Source organism: Dermacentor andersoni, chromosome 3 (assembly GCF_023375885.2).
Source record: "Dermacentor andersoni chromosome 3, qqDerAnde1_hic_scaffold, whole genome shotgun sequence".
NCBI classification, from domain to species: domain Eukaryota; kingdom Metazoa; phylum Arthropoda; class Arachnida; order Ixodida; family Ixodidae; genus Dermacentor; species Dermacentor andersoni.
The window spans coordinates 136,770,908-136,793,929 of NC_092816.1; the positions used below are offsets into that span (position 1 = coordinate 136,770,908).

Genomic DNA, 23,022 nt, shown 5'->3' on the forward strand with positions numbered 1-23,022 from the left:
CTGGAGGGTAAAACGTGCATTTTTTTTTTCGCAAATGCAGCCATAACGCATAACGCATAACGCATAACGTGTACGTAATTTAATGTTAATGCCGTAATTTCTAGACAAGCTTTAAATTTCGTCTGCACTTTATCCATAACCTGCCCTTCATTTTACACAAATGTGATAAAAATGCCTTCTTTAGCTCATTGAGGGAAGCCGGCAGAGCCTGCTATGAACCCCGTATAGCGCATAAAAAGGATAAACTCCGGCGGGTCCAGTATTTATTGCAATGCTTCTAATTGAGGCAGAAACATCGACAGATATTTCACTTAACGTGACCGCGTTTCCAGCATACGTAGAGTTGGTGTAACGTAGAGTTATCTCGGAACGTTGGCAAAACGTAAACTGTCCTATTTCACTCCCGTCACAGGCAAATCCAATTGCCGCACATTGTGTTAATTGACACCAATATCTAAATAGTAAAGACCTTTAAACCACTAGGTGTATATTTTTCAGAAAATATGACATGGGATGAACACGTGAAGTATATGGTTGACAACTTATCAATGATTATTGACATCATTCGCTGCCACTGTTATTATTTCCCTACATGAGGTAATGTATTTTTACATAATTCTTTATTTTCTTCTACACTAAACTATGCCTTTTTAGTATAGTCCACAGCAACAGCCGCAAACATGAGCAAACTGTTAATATTGCAGAAAAAGGCCTAACGCTTCGTCTGTAAAGCTCCGTATTGTTCCCATACTACAGACCTTTTCAAAACACACAATATTGCTCCTATTGCGTACTTAACAATTCAAAACTATGCCGCCTTTACAAAATATGAATGCTAACTATATGGTGTAATACTTATAACCATCTCCAGGTGGCGCTAAGCGCATTTTTACACGGAAAAGAAACCTGCCATGAGTAACTACTTAAGAGGAAAAAACGAAATCAGGAAAGAAACAATTTTGGATAACTCAAAGCGAAGCTCATTATTTTTCGAAGCGATATCGAGATGCCTTAGAACACGCACCTGTAAAGCGAGGTATAACAAGGGAGAATAAGCATGTGCTTGCTGCGGCAAAGCTAGGGAAACGATGGAGTATATTTTATTAGAATGTGAAGATATCTGCCCGGCGGTTGATTTAGGCACCACTGGCCTCCTTGAAGCCCTAGGGTTCAGCGAGAGCAGAGGAAAAGTAAACATTTCCGCATTAGAAATTAGTAAGAGGTGAGTGGAAGATTGGTGGAAGAAAAGTAGGGAAACGACAAAAAACGGAGACGTACAAAAGCAAAGTTCGCAATAGGCGATCAGAAAATTTGGTTGTGGGAGTTCATAGCGTTCTTTTTTTCTTTTTTAACCTAGGTAGGGCATTAAGCAGTATAATAGCAAGAGCTTGCTGGCGCAACCTACCGCCTCGTTCCAAAGGGGACGATCATAACATCCATCCCTCCATCCATCCATCCACATAAGCGCGCGCGCGCGTGTGCGTATGTGTGTGTGTGCGCGCGCGATGGATTGATATATGAATAACCCCATGTTTACGTAAGTTCCACGCGGCGACGTTCTAGCGATGCCATTCCTTTTCGCGCTTGGACGGTGGTTAGAGCGACGCTCCGCCCGCGCTATTAACACGATCAGCCGGCCATCAACGGTGGGTGATAAGCGCGGCCGCCGAGCGGAAAGCATCGCTATAAAATCGTGTCGTACTTGCATCTGGTTCCTTGTATGCGTCAAAGAAAGCTTAGCGACAGTCTTTTTCTTTTTTTGCAAATATCGGTAACGTACGCTATGCTTATGACGCGTACCTTGTTTTTCAGATGCAAACTAGCATAGTTCGCAGGCCTAGTCGCATCCATCGCGTCGCTTGCCTGGAGTTGGCCATGTTGGTTTTGGAGAGGGAGGAACCGTTGCTCCCATGCATGAGGGAGGAAACTTGCTCCATTTAAAGACGAACATGGGGGACATCGCCGTTCCTCCCTTAATGGAGCAAGGGTCACTCCTTTTTTTCTTAGAGTGTAGGTTGTCAGATTGGAATTTACGTATCGCGAGTAAATGCTGTTTAAAGGCGAGCTGGCTATTTACTCTGATATTACACTCACAACAGTACATGGATACTAATTGCAAGTTTCGTGGATCAAAGATTAAACAAAATGTTTTTAATACCAACGTCTATAGCAAGGGCAGATTAAGTTATCCGTATTTTTATCTGTGGCACATAACGATCAATGTTGGAAAGGAAGCCAGTCACATTATGCCTGAACAGAAGTTACGTGGAGGAGTACGTCACCCTTGCTAGTCGCAAGAAAGAGTGCGTTGGCCGTTAAGAGAAACGCGTCGCCGCCGGCGGTGTTGAAAAAAAAATTCTTTTTTTCTGACATAATCCTTAATTGTTGAAATTTAAATTACAGTCTGAGGAATTACGTGCCAAAATCGGGATCTGATTACGAGGCACGTCGTAGTAGCTAGGGGCTCCGGATTAATTTTGATCTCTAAGGATTCTATAACGTTCGCGCAATTCATACGCCGCCGCTCTTGCATTCCGCCCCATCGTAATGTGGCTGCGCCGCTAGTGAGATAAAACCCGAGAGCTCCAGCTCGGCAGCGCCCTGGGCACCCGCGGCGGGTTCAATTTAATTTTAAAGCGGAAGCCGTATATGACTAATCTTCCGTAGTTTTCTCGGCGTCCGGCAACAGAAACGGACTTAGCGACTTCTAACAAACCCATAAGGGTGCAGTGCGGCGGAGCAGACGTCTAAATGCGGAACAGCTAGACTAGAACGCTCGCCGTGACAATACCGTGACGTCAAGGTTATCGCAGTATATAAGCAGGAGAGGTATCGGCACTATAAAGAACTGCGTTATCGATGGGGCGCCAAGTATAGTTCGTAGAGCCGAAGAACAACATGCGTACGAGAAGTAGGAGGAAGGTAGCGGTAGTGCCCTACCTGCTTAGAACGGCACATAAACTTAAGAAAATGGCTAACCGGGTGGACACAAAAGTGACCTTTTCCGCACCAGAAAAGTTGGCAAAAAATATGTCGATCAACGAACCCGTACCGTAAGCCAGCTGCCGGATGCTCTACGAATCATCGAAAAGCGCCAGTGGGATGCGTAGAAGCTGTTGTATATGAGCTTCCGCTGTCCTGTGGGAAAAAATACATCGGACAGACAGGGAGATTTCTCAATGACCGATTACAGGAACATTGCCAAAATGTGAAAAATAAGCAATAGGGTCATCTGTCAGCCTACTGTCAGGAATGCGGCTGTGCGCCGGTGTATGGATCCTGCCGGGTTCTTGCGAAGCACAAAGATAAAGACGTGCGAGAGATTGTTGAGGCTCAGACTATCTGGCGGAATAGTGACACGTGTGTTAGTGCCCCTTCAGTCGACATGTTAGATAAGCAGACGGCTTTTTTGGATGGGTAAGATTTGGATAAGGTGGCGCCACTGTGCATGGGTTATATAGGTGTATTTCCTGAAAATCAACTTGTTGAAGTTAGCGCATTGTGGTGTCGTCTCCCTTCCGTCCTTGTTTGCTGGCGCTAAATATGCTTTCGGCGCAATTAGTTCGGCCGTGCTGAAAGGGCTGGATATTTCGAATTCGGCAGTTGGGTCAGACTCGCCAATTTCGGCCAGTTTATAGGCGGCGCGCGATCACACTTTGGGAAAAACGCTCTAGCACCATGTTCTGCAAATTCATTCGGCGTGCTCTGCATTGCTAAGCTAACGCTCGCTACAGGGTGAGGTTGCGTACTACCGCGTTCCTTTGACCGGAACGTACGCCAAAGTGCTCTGTTTCGAATGCTAGATCCAAGCTTTTCGCACCGTTTATACCGTCGTCGTCGAGGAAGTTGCTTTTCATGCCGACGCGCCTTCGGTGCTATATGGTCTCGTCCCAGCATGGGTTCGTCCCAGGGAAATCCACATCAACAGCTGTGCTTACTTTATCTCAAATGTACAACTCTGCCCTCAAACATCAAAAGATTGTTATTGAAATTTTTATCAACATAAAAATGGCCTTTCATACCATGTGTCACTCGGCACTAATGAAAAAGCCGAAGTACTGTGGTATTATCGATTGCGCTCATGACTTCTTTTCCAATTATCTCACATCGCGAAAGCAGAAAGTACTAATTGATGGTTTTCTATCCGAATCTAGGAATGTCACATGTGGTGCACCGCAAGGATCCGTATTGGGTTCCATTTTATTCGCTCAATACGTTATTGACTTCCCGCAAATTCTACAATCGTCAAAAACATTAATATATAAGGACGATGCTGTAATTTTATTCAAAGGTATTTCACTTGAAACTTTACAATACACTGTATACAATGAATTAGCTGCTTCAATGTGGTCTCGTGAAAATGAACTGTTACTAAATGCCGATAAAGCAAAATACGTAATTTTCCATTCACGAATGAAAACACTGAACTACGTTTCAATTAGCATATCATTAAACCATCGAACCATTGAATGTGTTCCGACCATTAAATATCTTGGCATTATATTTGACAGTAACCTTAACTGGAGAGACCAAATCAATACCGTTTGCAAAAAATTGTCATTCAGCTGTTGTACTCTCATACGAGCGCGTGATTATTTTGATTTGACATTGCTACGGATATTATATTTTAGCTTATTTCACTGCCACTTTAGCTATTAGAGCTAAACGAACATAATATACCTTACTCCGTTATTCCGATTACAACAACAAGCTGTTCGTGCGATTACTCTCTCCTCGGTGCGTCATCCCTTTAGTCCTTTATTTCAGAGGCTGCGTATACTGCAGTTTACTGACATACGGGACTACCACTTTCACGTTTCTGTCGTTAAACGCACGGCATGCACGCAACGCTAATCTTATTCTCCTTTTATGTTCCAATGTGTACAGCGAAAGTTCTGTGACTATATATGGTATTTACCGCTTATGCGTGATACTTTCGCTATTTTCTTTGTATCAGACTGCTAATTATTAGAACGCATTATTTGTATTGAACCCATCACTAGCGCTTAAGGCTATAGGACCAAATATTCTTGTGCGCACTTTTCATATTATTGTCTAGTAAAATTCCCTTTTGATTTGATTTGATGGTTAGCACTGAACGCCTACCTGATACATCGGGATTTCTCGACGCATGAACTTCTGCCTGGCGTCGCTTTCCCCAAAGTTGCATAAGAGCCAGGTCCGGTTGAGGTTGTTCCTCGTAAACTTTGGCTGTAGTGGTGTTACTACGGAGTAGTTCTCGTAGAGCGGCAAGAATTTCCGAAGGCCTTGAGGGTACTTTATCAAACGATGATTCCCGATACTTATCCCAATGCGTGTCTGTTACTCGTCGTCTAATATTTTTTATGCACATTCCGTGTAAACCAATCATCATTGGCATTATTGGATCACTGCCTCACATATCCGGTTCTAACCGCCCCTGCGTCCTGGCATCCCAGGACCCAAACACCACGTGAGGTCTGGAGCGTGTGTTCTAGATACTGCGGATACAGCACAGGTAGACGCAACATGACGGTTCAAAGTGTAAAATTCACATCGTTCATTATGTGTTTAACGTGACATCCTCTGCGGGAGTAGTACTTGTAGCCACATTCTTTATGTGGAGCATTGAAGTCTCGACACACGAGAATGGTCATGGAGGCGGTGTTAAGAACGGCCAGCTGCAGTGCAAGTTTGCCACCCACTTACAACTATAGGCGGCAACATCCCGGCGCTGTTAAGAACGGTGAGCTGCAGTGCAAGATTGCCACCCACTTACGACTATGGCGGCAACATACCGGGAGCGTCGCCGCCAACTTCTAGCCACAGCGTGACTAAATCGACTTTGTGACGGAATGAGTTCGGCGGGCCAACTATTGGTCCCAAACTCCCCAACGCGCTACCCGGAATGGCTCCGAGTTCTACGGGGCCCCTCTGACGTCGGTTCCGGACCTTCGAACGTGTGTGCTTTTGTGCGCGTAGACCGTCCTGCGGAGAGGCGGCTAGTTTGCGGTCACCAAACGTACGTTCACGTCGCTTTGTATCGCGGGAGGACCAAATGTTTAAAAACTGCTGTTGTGCGGATGCTCGACACACTTTTCTTAAGCAGTCATGTTTGACTGACATTCTCTTTCAAGCAGTCATGTTAGACGGACGTACTTTCTCAAACAGTCATGTTAGACTGATTTAAATACTGTAAATAAACCCATATTCCTGGTTCTCGATGAGAAGCAGTTCTTCCCTTCATCAACGTCCTCAGCGTGGATAAGTTGGACGACGGCATGGGCCAGCTACCTTCTAATTCATGCCCGACTCCAATCTTGACAACGGATCACGAGCGTTGGGATTGAGCCCCCAATCCTGACAATACCTGAACGATATGAACGTGTTGTGCTGGTAGCACAAGGCAAATGCCAGAAGATAACAGTTTCTATGAAGTCTTTCTTAAAAGATTTGGCGATGACGTAATACTAGCGATTTCTAGGATCATATGCAGAAGAGCCGACTTGGAGCATTGTAGACATCATGAACATTCTGACTGTGCTAAACGTTTTCGCCAAGCACGCCACATCCCCGATGTGTTTCGGTGGTCGCAGGATGCGACTTCCGTTGGGGCGTTCCTTCACCGACCGCAATGCTACCGATCTGTGAGGGCTCAAGCCCTTCGCATCGCGCAACACTGACAGATGAGCAATGAGTTGATAAGGTTGGTAAGTAGTGATGAGGGGTTACGTGTCTCACAACGGTTGATAATGGCTCCACGCGGGTGGATAAAGTGCTAAAGGCGATAGGGGCTTGCGATGATCCGAGCAATTCTGATGAGGTTGATTAGGACCAATAAGGGTTAATAAGAGTCGGATCGATTCTGATAAGGTTCATAAGGACCATGTCCCATCAGGTTGAGAACGACCAATGAGTGTTGATAAGTATCGAATTGAATCAGATAAGGTAGGTAACGACCACTAAGGGTTGACAAGGGTATATGTTTACCGGATCAATATTCATAATATTCATAATTCCGCCGGCCTGCGTGTAGATGAGCAAGTGGCACATTGCTTGCGCATACTTAGACAACTCCATTGGAGTTTCCGCAGTTATTTTTCTCATTCAGTTTACTTCAATTTGATTGTCAATGCAAGAACCTTACTTGGTTCACTGTGCGAACCCGCCATCATCATAAAGCATTTGAAGGAAAACAGCGCACAAATTACGTCCACTTCAGCTAAGTAAAAAAATTTTTGGCAGAGACATTTAAGGCAACTTACGTGCGGGAATGCGAAGATATCATACCATTTGTACACTTGGGAACGTCATGAACGCGCTCATAGCACACATTAACGCGCTCAGAACGCAAGCACTACGCACACCTTTTATCGACCAGAACGTTGAAGCCACCGTGGCGTCGGTGAAGCATGTCGCACCCCGGAGGCCCAGGCTTCCTTTCTAGCCAGACCGGAATGTGGAAAATTTTCTTTTCAAAGACAACAATTTACTTTGTTTACAGAAACCTTCCTGAGAAATTAGACCTCAATCCGAGAATGTTTTTGAAATGTTTTTAACGCTTTGCGCAATCGGCCATCTTTAGTACCATTTTAGTCATGCCGACATATTTTAGCCTAATGGCGCATATAATGCTTTCGCATTAAAGGTGGTCGCGGGGAGCATTTGACTCACGACCGCTGAGTAGCCGAGTGCCCTAACAACTGCGCCACCGATGCAACAGACGACAGGGACGAATACGTTCGAGGCTGTGTACGTGCTTTGGCTGTGCCTAGGGAGCGATTCACTTGATGGAATTAACGAGCGATTGCGGAGCGAGCACGGGGAGCTGCAGCCGCTGGCTCTGCCTTTCGCGTAGTCGGGGACCCGCCGGGGCCGGCGACCACGGACGACTACGACGAGTAAGAAACAACGCGCTCGAGGTACCCGTCGGGCTACCACTGCGACATCCCCCCAGAGTATGAGGTGGAGTTCGCCCACGAACCCGGCGAAGAAATGTAGTGTGAGCAACATGGTGCCGCTCGGAAAAGTACTGGCATCGCTCGGTAAGGTGGGGTCACCGTGCTGAAGAGTGGTGTCATCGAGAAAGACTACTCAACGCAATGTGCGTGAAACTGTAATGAGAACTCCGCAATTAAAACTCAGCTGACAAATCACAATATGGCCGGTTTGCCATCTTGCGTTGTTGCTGCTTCATAAGTAGCAACAGTTACACTCGGAAACATAACGCAGCAGCACTATAAACTAAGCAGCATTTCGATGCAACACTAAACTAACCAACGTAACTCAGCGACACACTCAGCAACAGGTTATCCTCTCTCATTTACACATCGTAAGAATTTCTTGGGCATCCGCCCCCATTGTCTTCGTGAGACGAGAGGAGGGCTACATAATCGGCCCATATTTATGTTCACTCCAAGACGAAGGCGTCTCTGCCCGCGCTCTCCATTTAACTGATCACCTGATCACCCTGAAGATAACTGATTTTGCCGCTCAGTAGATGTACAAACATTCCTCAATGTGATCTGCCATTAACATCGTTGTTACTCGGGTCTTTCTGCTGCTTCTCCCAGCGTGATTCTTCGCAAGTTGTGATATCCATTTAGCACAGGGGCCATTGAACATATTTTCCCTAAAAGCGTGCACCCTTTATTGGCCTATTCTCCTGAGAACTTCCAACGGCCATCTATCACTCAACACTTAATACTATTTTGCTTTGACACGTCAAGCTCGAAGAGATCATGCCCGTGGGACGCCTAGGTGTATACACTGAGAAACAGAAGAAAGAGAGGTTGATTGTGAGACACAGGCGAGAAGAGTTAGGAATCGTGTTTGGAGCAGATAAATCGGCTACCATAAGCTGCTCTGCAAACGCCAAACGCGCTCATTAGAAATGGAGAAGGCGGCAAATCCCATTAAATGTGGTGCTTCGTAACGATACACATGCTGTTGTCGCCGAACGCCAACTAGCTGTTTGAGACGTATGTGCTGACGTACGAGAGCGTCGCAGCATCTCAAAGTTTAAATCCTGTGGTAGGTCATGGCTCCGGGTCACGCTTCTCCGCTTCCGACTGACAGTTGCGGGGCGCCGAATTAAGCGATGCGCCAGTTGTCCACGTGTGCTGTTTCGACTATTCGGCTCATCAGAGCTTTACTTAGTCTGGCTCTCACAGTGCTTGTGATCTGCATAATATTAAAGAAAATAGTCGGAGCTGTATCTGTTCACCATGGTCTAAACGAGTGGGTAAGAAAGCGCAGACGGGCAATGTTTTTCAAGCCACCGCCGTCACGCTGTCGTCATTCAGCTGCCGTCGCGCAGCTGTCGTCATGCAGCTGTCGATGCGCATTTGTTGCCGCGCTGCCACGATTCCGTTGTCGTGATGACTGCGTCGTCACCATGCTTTCATTTCATGCGTATGTCAAAATGCTTCGACGATGTTTGTAGTGGTGCTATCAAACGCCGTAATTGGCATCAACAGTAGACTTCGGTAGTGCGTCTAGGGCGTTCAATAACTTTCTTTCTTCAGCATAAGATTTTTCTTTTACTTTTCAATCGCCTTCAATGATTACTGCGGCTACATTTTTCAGCCTTCGCAATTTGCTGGAACGCGATCAGGCCACTATTATAGCTTGTATCAAGCACCCTGCCGCACGTCTTGGCTGAGTGCACAGAACTCAAGACCCCCCCTCATCGTCTTCCCACCAACACCCCCAGTGCCCAACCCCTCGAGCGATAGGAGACCTTGTTATCTAGCCCCGCCCTACCGATTCAGCTCGCACTGACGGACAGGGGCCAGGAGCTGCTGGGAACAGGCCAATATTATAGCTTGTATCAAGCACACTGTACTTTAACGGTAAATGAAATAAACTATACTCCATCCCGAAGCTCGTTTACCTGCCTTCCTGAAATGAAACGAGAAGGATGTCGATAAAATATAACTCTGAATTGACAAAATAATCATTCAACCACTCACTAAAGCTTCCTGTATTTGTCACGGACCAGCTTAGGAAAGGCCCAGGCCAACCAGGCAGTGTTTGAGAGAGTGCGGCGGAAATTGCATGCTGTTTTTCGCATAGGAGCGCTGCAACTGGTTGTCCAAATATCCTCGTTTCCGTAGCATCCGCGTCCGTGAAGCTCTCGCTGCTCGGGGCATCTGAAAAGTAAAGTAAACGTTTTCGGTGCGGGGCTTTCTCGAAGCACATTCCGTCGCGCGAGGCAGAGAGAGAGAGAGAGAGAGAGATGCAAATGAGAGAAAGGCAGGGAGGTTAACCAGACTTAAAACCTCCAGTTTGCTACCCTGCACTAGGTGAAGGGAAAGGGGAAGTAAAGACGGAAAGAAGAGCGTGACAAAAATAAAGGTGTAATGGGAGTCAAGGTGGTGTGTGAGCTTGAAAATTGTGTGCAGTGTCTGTGAGCTACGAGTATGAGTGCCAGCCAGCAAAACAGGCCGCCAAGCAATCACACTGCCGATCTTTGTCGACTTCTTCAACTAAAATCCACAGATTTATCGCTCTTGTTTAAGTAGCGACATCTCCTCTCACGCAGCTGGCATCGGCCGTCGTGTTCTTGCTAACCTCCTGAAGCGGCGTGCCCGCGTAAATAGCATCCGACCGTCAACAGCAGCTGCTGCACCTCATGAGTGAGAGACAAGTTTCAGGCATGGGGCCAGGCAATCAAATACGAACACAAAAGCGGCTAAGTACTGCTCTGTTGAGGCATAACCCGAAATTTGACGCCGTAATTGTGAACCGAAGTTACTGAGGTTGTCATTCTCAACTCATCTTTACGGCGACGCCTGCCGCGTTGCAGTGGTGGCGCCGACCGAAGAAAATCCTTTGCTCAAGGAAAAGACACACACACACAAAAAGAAACACGCAAATAAACACAGCTCCCTTTAATGCGTCTTCAGCCTGTCCTGAAGTTCGCTCCCAGCAGCGTGCAAGTGACTGCGGGAGAAACAGCGTTAGGGAGAACATTGCTGCCGGAAATGAGCGCTGCCCAACGATATTCGACAGCGGTGCTTCAAAGCGCCTCGATACTTAAAGAAAAGGCGAAATCATATCTAGGGACTCTATCTTCAAAGTGCCACAATAACTATAGGGGCGCGTCTGGTTTGGTAAAACTACTGGAGAAATCTTGCAGGTCTCGTTCTGAGGCGCATCAGCAGCGCACACTTCTGGCGACTCGTCACAATGCAAGTTTGAAGCTCACGCCCGTCTACTCCGGGGCGTGGATTGGAAATGCAAAGGGAGATGGCACACCAAAATGACTGCACTTCCAGCTTCCAGAACGCAACGTCGGGGCCTCTTTTATTGTATTTCCTTCCACAGTGACTAGTCACGTGGGACTCTTATATGTATAAAAATGGGAATGTGAGTCTGAGATAGATGGACAACATAACAAGAAAGCGCGTATGAAAACCTAATGCGGACAAGCTCGCCTTGTTTACCAACTCACCAGTTGCAGCGGCCTCTTTGATATTAGTCTGCTACGCATGCGGCCACGAGTTAGAATGTGATCGCGGCTGTCGCCTAGCTATGGGGGCCGAATGTAAAAGTGCTCCCCTACCGTACTTTGTGGGCACATTAGGAAGACCCATATAGTAACAATTAATCCGGAGACATCGTCTATGGTGTCTCTCACAGTTCCTGTGAATCCTGCCACAAACCCATGGGGATATTAACGCCCCATCATTAAATTCTATCTGATGCAACTCGTTCTTGACCTCGTGCTTCTCAACGCGGTTATTGCGAATGCGGTACAACCCGCACAGCTCACCGCAGTTTCGAAGCACTATTGCACACAGGTTTTCTTCCTTTCTCGATCAAGTATTTTTTTCTCCTTGTTGCGTTTTGTTTGCACTCTCCACCTCGGGGCGGTAATCAGTGATCGCCCTTGGAAGAATCGTGGCAGGAAGGCTCTTTGCGTGACTCGAATAAGCAGTTTCGTGGCGTGTGTTCGAGGCACGGCGAGCAGTTTCTGCCTATAGTGAGAAAATAATTATTTCGAATCACTGTGCTGTGAAGCCACGCGTAGTTCTCCTCGCGTACACCCGTGTCGGTATACAAGTGCACCCACGTGACTGCCTGCTCTACGTGCTCAAATCACGTTCTTCTCTTGATTCTGCATGCAGAACTTGCATGCCGCCTTCTCTGCACCATCGGAAGCCGCACCAGTGCAACTTGTGAAGTAGGTGATCTTTCTTTTTTGCACCTCGCTTGTTCTGGTTCCGATTAACTACGATTCCCTCTGCGTGTTTTGCAAGGATGTTCAGTGTGCGTTTAGCACGGCCCACAGAATGCGCTAGCGCCAGGTTGTCCAAATTTCCCTTATTTGGCTGCTATGCGATTGTTCTAGCGCGCTTACTTTTATTATTGTGGCGGCGCATGGCACTGATCTTGTCAGTGTCAACAGCTGCCAGTTGGCACGTTCGACAATGTTCCCAATTTTCTTTTGTCGTACTATACTGCAATTTAAATCAAGAAAGATGCAGTATTTTCTGGGCTGACACAAATTCAAGTGCAGATAGACATGCTCTCAATTATCAGGGTCTGCAAAATAACTTTTTCTTGGGGGAGTTGGTGTTTGCTGAACTACATGTTGTTGTGGCGCAAGAAAAAATAGAAAAAGAGATTCTAAAGGAGAGAAAGAAGGGAAAGAAATATGGCGCTACATTCACAATTGTTTATTAAGTACGAAGCTTGCTACATATATACCGCGCACAGTCTCGACATCAAGGGCAGCAAAGAGCAAGCGACAGGTCATCTTGTTTGCGTCAAGCCGAACAATTTCATTTCCGCATCATTTAACGAAACAGGTGTTTGACTGACACATGCTTGACCGCTGATATGCATTTTACATGCCTCTAGCAGTTGCCGCGCGGTTTTATCTCTACTCCTACCTGAAATTCTTACCTCAGAAAAACCTGGCTTACAACAGCACGATCTGCAATGCGTTAAGAATGGGCATTCGTATCCTTTTTTTTTTTAATTGTTTGCGTGTTCCCTCATTCGGTCGTTCACACAATGGCTGGTCTGCCCGACGTAGCTCTTCGCACAACTTGCGGCATCTGGTAAACCACAGCAGTGGAACACTCTTCCACGTAGCGTTTTGCGTGCTTGACTTTGCACGTTTGCACTGCACATCCCGTGACTCGGGGGCAGAGGCGAGCTAGTTTGTTCGGGCTGGAAAACACAACAGGTACCCCATGCCTGTTCGCCACCTTCTTGAGGTTGTGGCTCACCATGAGGTAATAAGGCACCACCTGGGTCTTTCTTGGGGGATCCTGCTCACCTCCCTCACTCCACTTGGGATTATTTCTACGTTCGAGCTTCTGCAGCAAGGTATGTGCCACCGAGGTGATGACCAAACGCGGAAATCAGGCATTTAAAAGCCGCTGGACCTGACGCTCGATGGACCTGGTGAACACACGTCCTTCTAAGCGCGGACCCTAGGCAGAGCGTCGCTATACCTCTTTTAACAATTTCCTAGTGGACAGAGTCGTATGCGCAAGAGTCGTTTTTGCGCTCACGGAGAATAGCGTCAACAAGCATGCTCACCTAAAAACCTGATGTTTAATCTAAAAATTGCAACTGATTCTAAGTTGGAAGCACATGCGTAAGAGATAGGCATTGACCATGGACTTTAAGAAGATCCAATATCATGTTAATTTCGTTACGGCAAGTTAAAGAATACTGTTGGTCCATCGTAAACAAAAAGTATTCTGCGTATCGCAATACATTTAACACATGTGTGCCCTTTAAGGCAGTCGTCAAGATTCCTATCCATTCCCAAAACAAATACGTCGCATTAGAAAGGTACTACGCATGAACCGATACAAATGGCCTTTTTTTTGCAAGACAGGTGGTTGTCAAAAAGGATAAAAGTGCTAATCAGATAGGTGTCCAGTAAGGTTAAAAATGACAAGCACTCAGACCAACACCATTCTGAAACTCGAGTTCACCTATGTCATCAATACGTGTCTTTAGAGGAGCAATCAATTCACGCTGCGGTATAAAATAAAACAGGTCTTCTATATCAATAGAAGACGACAAGCGAACATTGTTGTCACGAAAAAAGGATGGTGATAGCATCCGAGTTAGGAACAAGGAGCGGATCTTTCACTTCCAGATTCTTAAAGCACTTTAACAGGAACTTCCTGACCTGAAGTTGCCATGTGTCAGGTTCACGGACAATAGCCCTGAACGAAACATCTGTTTTGTGCGCTTTAGCACTGAAGAAAACTGTGAGGGAGCCATTCTTGCTTTTTTTTCCTATATATTTTGCTAAAGTATTTTAATCGGTATCTTTACAAAAATGCAAAAAGTATTTTCTCACGTGCGGCACCCGAGTTTCTTGGGGTGCAAAATTTTGCTTACGGCCTGACGGGCTTTTGCTTGACAGGTATCTTTGGCAGGACGACGAAACCCCCTTCCTTTTCGGCTTGCAAGAGAAACAAATCTTTTGCTTTAAATTAGCTGAGAATAGTTTGCATGGGGGATATACTTGCGCTTACGTATCGCAGCAAACTTCTGCAGGGAATCAGCACCTTCAAGTAAACACCTCTCACGTTGTTTTGCATCTGCTTTTCCTGCCATGGAATTATTCATTGCTGCCAAGTCTTGCACTGAAGTCGTTGGCTCAAGTCCATATTTAGGTCCTTTTCGTACCACGTTGGCGATATCTTCCGGGACGGGGGCGTTGCCGAAGACATGAAGCAGATTATCCAGCTGTTTGTTTAGCTTGGTATTTGCATGGAGCCTCATTAGTTGAAACAAAGTAGTTTTCCGCGACGATTCAGTCAATTGGTGGAAGTTACGTCAGAAGTTGTTGAGCTTTTTTGGAAGCCAGCCACTCTGGGTCTTGATAGAAGCAAGGTATGCGTAGCCAATCGTAGTAAAGTCGAATGTGTCGCCAGAGTTCGCAACGAAGAATCTTGCTCACCCCTTTGATGGGTTGTCATGACGGTTGAACAGGTCTGAGCAGAGTGAGAAATTCTTCAGGTACCAGTCCTTTCCGGACACAAAATCCGAAAGGCCTTGCCCTGCACGTCGCCGTCACGATGTAGTTCGAAAATGTTTGCACATTATGAAGAAAACTTGCTGGCGACGAAGGAAGACAAGAGCCCAGTGCAGGCACGTACCAGGGTGGAGCGGGGGGGGGCACCCCCTAGTTAAGTGACATGCCTCCCCCCCCCCTCCCGACCCACGCCACCACTCTTCATACACATTCCTAAAGCTCCACCAGCTCAATCTTGAGACTTCGGCTGTCCACATTTTGCTGCCTTTTTCCCTCTTTTTGGATAGTGGTAGTTATCGGCATCTCCTGGGGTCTCAAGGCCAGTTTTCTCATCGATTCGGTGCCCACGCGATTAACTCGAGATGCATTCAGTTGTCACCATCTATTCAATGGTCACGCGCATCGATGTTTCTTCGTTACTTCAACCTTCTTTGTCCAGGGACCAGGATCCAGGGACCAGGAAAGGGATTCGGTTCGTAGTCAGTTGGGCTGTATGCTCTTGGAACGCGTTTCGGTTGGGGAATACGTCAGTATCGTTTTGCTTTTCCTTTATTATTTCCTCGAGTGACGGATCGCCGGGGCACTGGCGGATGCTCGGAACCATATACCTGTGATATGGGTTAGATAAGGTGGAAAATAAAATAATGCGAAACAGCGACCATCATCGAAATCTGCCACAAGCCTTGAACCCATAAGCAATATGAATGTCACCCGTTACCTTGTCTGGTTTTCCCCTAATTCTACAGCACTTTTCGTGCAAGATTGGCAACTGGAAACAAGAGTCACAAGAATTTGAAAAATTAAGCGGTGTACTAAGGGAGAGAGCCACGGCAACAACCGAACAGGAAGGAAAAGCGAAAATTAACAAATTGAGCCGTTGTTTGAGAAAATATTTATGTATTAACATTAAACATTAACATTAACATTAACATTTATGTATTAAAGGAAGTAGAGAAAACGCCACGAGAAGTGGAGAACAATTACGTGTGTTTTGAATGACGCTTCTACAGTTATCACTTCAGCCATCTGCCGTAGCCACTTCTCTGCAGTGCTTATGCGGGTGTTTTTCTAACCTTCCGTGGTGGGCACAGCAGGTCTAGAACCGCAGCGCCCTGCGCTCTATGCGGTTTTATGGGACTGGCGGGCCCGCATCGTTACGCAACTTCCCAAATAACAATACGAGCTGGTTTCGGCACCTAATATGGTATAGCAGCAAAATAGGGATCCAAAAGAAATGTGATTGTTCCACAAATATATGTTTCTCTACATTTCTTCCAGCTAATCCGAAAAATGACACTAGAAGTCTTTAGTAGTAGAAGTATAATAGTAGAAATACATCAAAAATGCTCTACAATTAGGGAAAAACCAGACGAGGTAGCGGGTTAAATTCATATTGCTTATGGGTTTAAGGGTTGTTGCAGGGTTCGGAGATGGACGCTGTTTCACATTATTTTATTTTCCACCTTATCTAACCCATATCACAGGTATATGGTTCCGAGCATCTGCCAGTGTCGCGGCGATCCGTCACTCGAGGAAATAATAAAGCAAAAGGAAAAACAAAACGCAACTGGCGTTTTCTCCAGCCGAAACTCGTTCCACGAGCATACAGACCAGCTGACAACGAACCAAATCCCTTTCCTGGTCCCTGGATCTTGTCTGTGGACAAAGAAAGTTGAAGTGACGAAGCAACAGTGATGCGCGTGAACGTTGAATAGATGGTGACAACTGAACGCATTTCGAGTTCATAGCCTGGCCACCGAATCGATAAGAACACTGGCCTTCATACCCAGGAGCCGCCGGTTAACTACCGCCATCCAAAAGGAGTGAAAAAGGCAGCAAAATGTTGACCGCTGAAGTCTCAAGATTGAGTTGGCGGCGCTTTAGGAATGTAGAGGAGGAGTGGTGGCGTGGGCGGGAAGGTGGGGAGGTATGTCACTTAATTTCGGGGGGGAAGGGAGGGCGCCCACCTCCCTTGGGTGATTGCCTGCAGCGCACAGTCTCGACATCAGGGGCAGCAAAGAGCAAGCGACAAATCATTGTATTTGTTTGAAACCCAACAATTTCCGCATGGTATAACAAAAGAGATGTTTGACTAACACATGCTTGACCACTGATATGAATGTGATATGCCTCTAGCAGTTCCCGCATGGTTTTATCTCTACTCCTACCTAGAATCTATAGCCGTACTAGATCCACATTGAAAATGAAACCATCCCTATGATTATGACAATTAAACAGAATACAAAAAACGAGAATGTGTCACCAAGCTAAGTATCAGGCATTTGTAAAAAAGAAAATCTGATTTATTGGTTGCTATTGAGTAGAAAAAGATTGAAAATGTTCGGACGCTTGGCTGTCCTGACTGGGTCAAGTCGGGATTCGAAATTTTTACTCACAGGTCACACTATGCCGCTTAATTTGCGGGGTTAGCAACCTTAACACGAAGCCTAATACATTTACCGGAAGTTCCCGAATGCGAAAGTACGGTCATGGAGAAGTAGGCTAACAAAAAATAGGAAGAAAGAGGGAATGTGTCATATGACGAATATGGCCTTCTGGTCTTTCCATTTAGTGTATTCTACTTCGTGCTCATCTGTTTGCATCCATGAACATGTACCAACTGCCTGAGCAACCTACTTCACCTCACCTGTAGTTCTGTGCAGTACCTCTCACATGGGTCTCATCCAAACAGTCAACCTCAACGCGTTAACCGCTTAGCTATTGATGCCTTAGTATCAGCTTTTCCGACCTGTGTAGGTTGAAAGCGGCATTAGGAAGTTCCGTGCAACTACTAGTGCCTTAATCAGAACTTTGCCTTTTTAGGAAAAATTCACGGGGTCGTTCAAATTGTTACTTCTTCCAAATAAACGCCGTAAATATAAATATTTAAACAATAATAATATTATACGGGGCACCATCAAGTGTTCGACTCAGTTACTGCTAGCCAATATAGGCGATGAAGAGAAGACAACTTTCTCCATTGTCTGCGGCACCGATACATATAGGCGTATAAAAACGCACTTGAGAGCCGTAACTCTCCCAAGTTGCAGAATAACGTTTTGCGGCACTGGTCTGTCACTCGTTCATAAATGTGCGTTGCTTACCAGGTAGCGGAAAAGAGTATCACGCTTCGAAATCTCTCGAGTTCTTTTGCCGGAATGTCGCTGCACGCATCCTTTAGTGAATGCGGCTATTGGTACAGCCTAATAAAGGCATTCCGCAACAGTGCAGAGGACACATGGACGGGGATGCAATGGACACAAGTAGGTAAGAATTGGAAAATTTATTTTGTTATTATTATTTTAGCACAAAAAAGAACGCACAATGAAGGAATCATTGCGATGTGTAGCGATGTTTACCCTAATATAATGCAAGACGCTATACAGCGGTTACTGATGGTTCGGTGGATTTTAATGTCCCTAAGCAACACCTGGCCTGTGAGGGACACCGCAACGGTAGGTTTGGCATCGACAGACGACGCAGTAGAGGCAATAGTAATAACTTGGACCAATGTAGTACTCAATAACCCACACTCACGTTCAATAGATAAGCTTTTTTTTACATCCCATTCTCATCAGAACACGCCCACCTCTCCCGGGAACCGAACCCACAATTTTAGACTCGCTAGCATAACGGCACATCCAATAAATAGCGGTGACTGGAGGCTCGCCGCTACCCTGTTTTAGAAGGAACATTCTTAATGTTATTTGATCGTGTTCGTTGGACATCTAAATGTCACTATTTATTGCTAACGAAACACTCTTTGTTTAATTCCAGGCACTGTGCCTAAGGTAGGTTCTCTTCTCGCCTTGTTCCGGGTATCTTTATTATAAAAGAAATGCTTGACCAACAGTGGGCTCATCCTTCGAATACCAGATACCTGAAAAATATTTCGCGTCACACCGAGTATCACTTACAACTTAAATCTGCATAATTTCTTTCTAATAGTAGGACGCTGTGAGAATTTCTATATTCATAGCTTATTCCTTATATTTCCTTTACATGCAAAATATTTTATGCAACTTTGTGAGTACATCGTGGCAATCCCTGTGGGCATGTAATCTTTATTTGCAGCTTCTGTGCTATCTTTATTTCTTCTCGCCTTTCAATATTTCAAAGACTTAATAATGATCGCACATTTACGTAATACCTTGCTCCTTTGCAGGTGAATAGTTATCGCAAGCGGGGAGCCATGGCCCGGTTTTACGCTCTCACCTGCACCCTCCTTGTGATTTATGCTGCAGTAATATCGCGATCCCAAGAGCAGTATACGTGCGACAGCGACACTACGCTTCCTTCGCGTTTGGTGCGCGAGATCCGTAAATACAAGCCAATCGTAGACAAGGTCATAGACACCGTCGTGTACGGCGACGAACAAAATGTGACGTACGAAGAACTGGCCAAGTTCGTGGACACGTTCGGCGCGAGGCCGTCTGGCAGCAAGAGCTTGGAAGACTCGATCGACTACATGTTCGACATGCTGCGAGGCCAGGGACTAGACTTCGTGCATACTGAGAACGCGAGCGTGGTAAACTGGCAGAGGGGTCACGAAGAAGCGTGGATGGTGGAGCCCAGGTTGAAGCGAATGGACATCCTTGGCTTGGGAAACAGTGTGTCCACGCCGCCAGGCGGCATAACGGCGCCGGTGCTCGTCATTGGGTGCTTCGACGAACTCGAGGAGAATTCGAGCAAGGTAAGCCCTTCGATCAGTCACCGAATTGTGAATACAGTGCCATGGCGGCAATTTCTGTCGCTAACCATCCTGAGTTGCTAATTGTAGTTCGTGTGGTGGGTCATCTTATGTGCGTGCAGTGCTCACTCATTTTCTTTTACCCTTCGCATCGTATCTAACCTTACCACACGCCAACCTTGCACAGTAGCAAACCGAACACTCGTCTAGCTGACCCCACCTACCGTGTCTCCTATTGGTTCCTCCTTCCTACCACAATCGCGTAATCGAGGTAAGTGCCCTCTGACCTTTACAGAAATTGTTTGGGCTAAATTTCAGGATAGAAATACGTAGCGAAAGTGTTCTTGTTACAATGACGTTGCTGTCAACTAACACACTGTTACACAAGAGAAGAAATTTGGTTCTAATCCGACAATTATTGCTGGAGAAAATGTTCGAAAACACGCTAATGACGTTAATAGACGTTAATAAGGAAGCAACCAAAGCAACAATAGAGAAGGAAGCAATGAATTGTCGTTGCGCACATTCCATAGGCTTTATGATGTCCAAAGCGACATAGGCACAAGCTTTTTCTCTCCAAGATGGGATGGGAGTTGCCGTTACTATAGTGCCACTTGGTGAAGTAATTTTCTAAGGCCGTGATACTGACATATGTCTCGTATATATGTCACAAAATGACTCGTTTTCTGTTCAGTAATGTCCACCATTTTATCTTATATCGTTTATTACAGTTAGCGGATTATGTGAACACTAACGTCAAATTATAACCCCGTCTTTTCTGGAACAGTAATAATAGTAAATGTCATGAGATTTCGCAGCACCTTCGAAAGACTGCAGTACTACACATCATCACTAAAGTTTCACGGCCTCCTCATAGGCAGATTATTCCGACCAAGCTCCCTGTGGTCTTTTCAGTAGTACTACCGTTTTCAAGTTCCCCTACTTTAACATTATAACTGTTATAATAAAAAATGTGCTCTGCAAATGCAGTGTGCAGAAGTGTTAAAGCTTAGTTCTATAGTCACTGCTCTCCATTCTTGACATTCTAATCTGATAAAACACCACGTAAATTACCGAGAACCCTCCAACACTGTTTCCCAACATACAATTCTTATACATCCAGCCCTGTCCCTTTACCAAAAATAGTTATTCTATCAAGATAGAACTTTCACTTAGCTAAGTTTAGTGAGTTATCTGGAGAAAATAAGAGCGAACAGTAAATACATATCACTGAAAAAATATATGGTCATAACTTCCACTGGACCAATCTTGGTAGAGCAAAGCTACAGCTGTCGTTGTGCCTCTAAGCTCATAATACTCGCGCATAATAGATTTTTTAACAGCAGCAAAGAAACGTCGATTTCTGTAGAAAGAAGCCCAGCGCTGCACTGAAATGAGGTGCTAAGAGGCTCTTCCGATCTCGTTATGCGCTGAAATTGAACACTGTGAATCCGTGGTATGTATTCGGGGGCACTTCAGAAACGTTGATGTGCTTACGCAGAGAAGAAAGAAAGCCCATGCGTTCTTAGAGGGGCCCTGCGACACAAGTTGGGCATATCGTTTTCATCGTTTCTTTTGGTACTGTGGGATCCGGCCATCTCGTAGCGCCAGCGAGAACGCCGAAAGTATTTATTATTTTATTTGACGAGGGGAACCGCCTCCTGCTCCGGCCACAACTACTCGCAGTGGCGAATTTCGGCAGTGGAAGTGGGGCATGGTGCATGTGACTTTAACGTCAGTGGCTGTACGTTTTCATTCGTTGATACGCCAGGCTGCAGTTAATATTTCAGCAGTCTATAATAAACTCTTTGCAGTACTACAGGAGGCAGTCCAAAAAAATGTTGCAAGGAACCTTTAGGAACGCCACGCTGATGTCGTCAATCCATTCGCAGCCGATAGGCACACTCACGAACGAACACTTCGAAGTTTCCATTCTTAACTTCAAATCGATAAATGTAAGCTGTGGAGAAGTAAAAGTCAAGAGAATAGATGTAACTTATTGTGAAAGTTTTAACAGTCAAGGTCATACATGCGTAATATCCGAAGGATTATTTCGACCTTTAAGAAATTCTCGCGTTGCAGGGTGAAAACAAAATTTACGGCTGCTTACATAATACAGAAAGCGAGATCCGCCTAGGTATAATAGTAGATTAATATTTGAGTAAAAGATAGGGTGTTAGGCCAGTCGGTGAAATGTGTTTTCAATTGCATTCCTGTCATTTGTTTTCCACGTTTTCGTCACTGCTTGCGGGAAGCACAAGGGACATCATTTAGAAACCTTTTTTTTTGTTTGAATATTGAACATTACATGGTGCAAAGACAAGATCCAAATAAAGAAGACGTGCTAACAAAACAAGGTGCTGCTAAAAAAAAGTGAAAAGAAAGACCATGAGAAGTTAGCAACACTACACATGTGCTACCATGCCAACATTATTTAGCTTGACCTTTGTGGAAGTTCTGTAGGAGCTTTTATTTCGGCAGCGTTACCTATATTCTAGATTTTCATAGATTTCTTGACATTATAGTGCGTGCCCGACAGCCTGGATTATCGATCTAAAGTTCTACCTTCCGCAAGGCTGACCATAACGTGACGTAACAATGGTTTGTCGCTTACTGCTCGGAGTAGTATTCACTAATACATAAGCCTTCCTCATCGCAATGCACCGAAGTGTCAAATGGGAAGCTTGTGGGTGCACAGAGGTGATTGCGGTCCCTCTTTGTTATTGTCTTCGTCTTAACGAACAAAAAAAGCGCACAGCACTACGCTCGACGATCTTGATCAGTCACTTCTTACGCAAAATAGGATTCTTCAACCCTAGCCACAATCCACGTCAGTTCGCGTTGCTCTAAAAGTGCTAGTGTTCTTTTTTAAAACAATCGGGACGGAATAAAAAGCTCGACGTGGCTGTCATTTGCTTTCCTCGGGCTTGTGCCGACGAATGCTCTTCACCTCTTCATCTTTTCTCCTCGTCTTTGGTACCCTTTCCTTTCTCCCCTAATGTAGAGTAGTGAACCAGACAGCTGATCTGATTAGTCTTTCTGCTTTTTATCACTTCGCTTTCACTCTTGTCGGGGCTCTCCATACCTTCTTTCTAGAGCTGTCGAAATAACGTCATTTAATAATCACATTTGTTACCTTGCGGGCGCTAACCGGCGATACTCCTATTTTGGACATTCACAAACTGTGAAACGATTTCTTGTTTCATTATGATATATTGCCAACGATGGTTTTAAATCAGCTCGCTTAATTTTAAATGAATTCAGCTCAGGCAATCGCAGACTTTGATGGTGATCACGAATGTGCGATATCTAACTCACGCGCATTTGAGATATT

At 45.5% G+C, this 23,022-nt stretch overlaps 1 protein-coding gene across 2 annotated transcripts in view; it reads left to right on the plus strand.

Annotated features, from left to right (window-relative positions):
• LOC126525187 (carboxypeptidase Q-like) overlaps positions 1-23,022 on the plus strand; it is a 39,366-nt gene that overhangs the window by 9,456 nt on the left and 6,888 nt on the right. The window contains exons 2-3 of one of the 2 annotated variants that reach the window (XM_072287299.1): positions 12,114-12,169; positions 19,164-19,691. In XM_072287299.1, the coding sequence (XP_072143400.1) occupies positions 19,191-19,691 (501 nt within the window). In that variant the 5' untranslated portion in view covers positions 12,114-12,169; positions 19,164-19,190. The remainder of the gene's footprint in view (positions 1-12,113; positions 12,170-19,163; positions 19,692-23,022) is intronic. The other variant, XM_050173234.3, reaches the window with a different exon arrangement.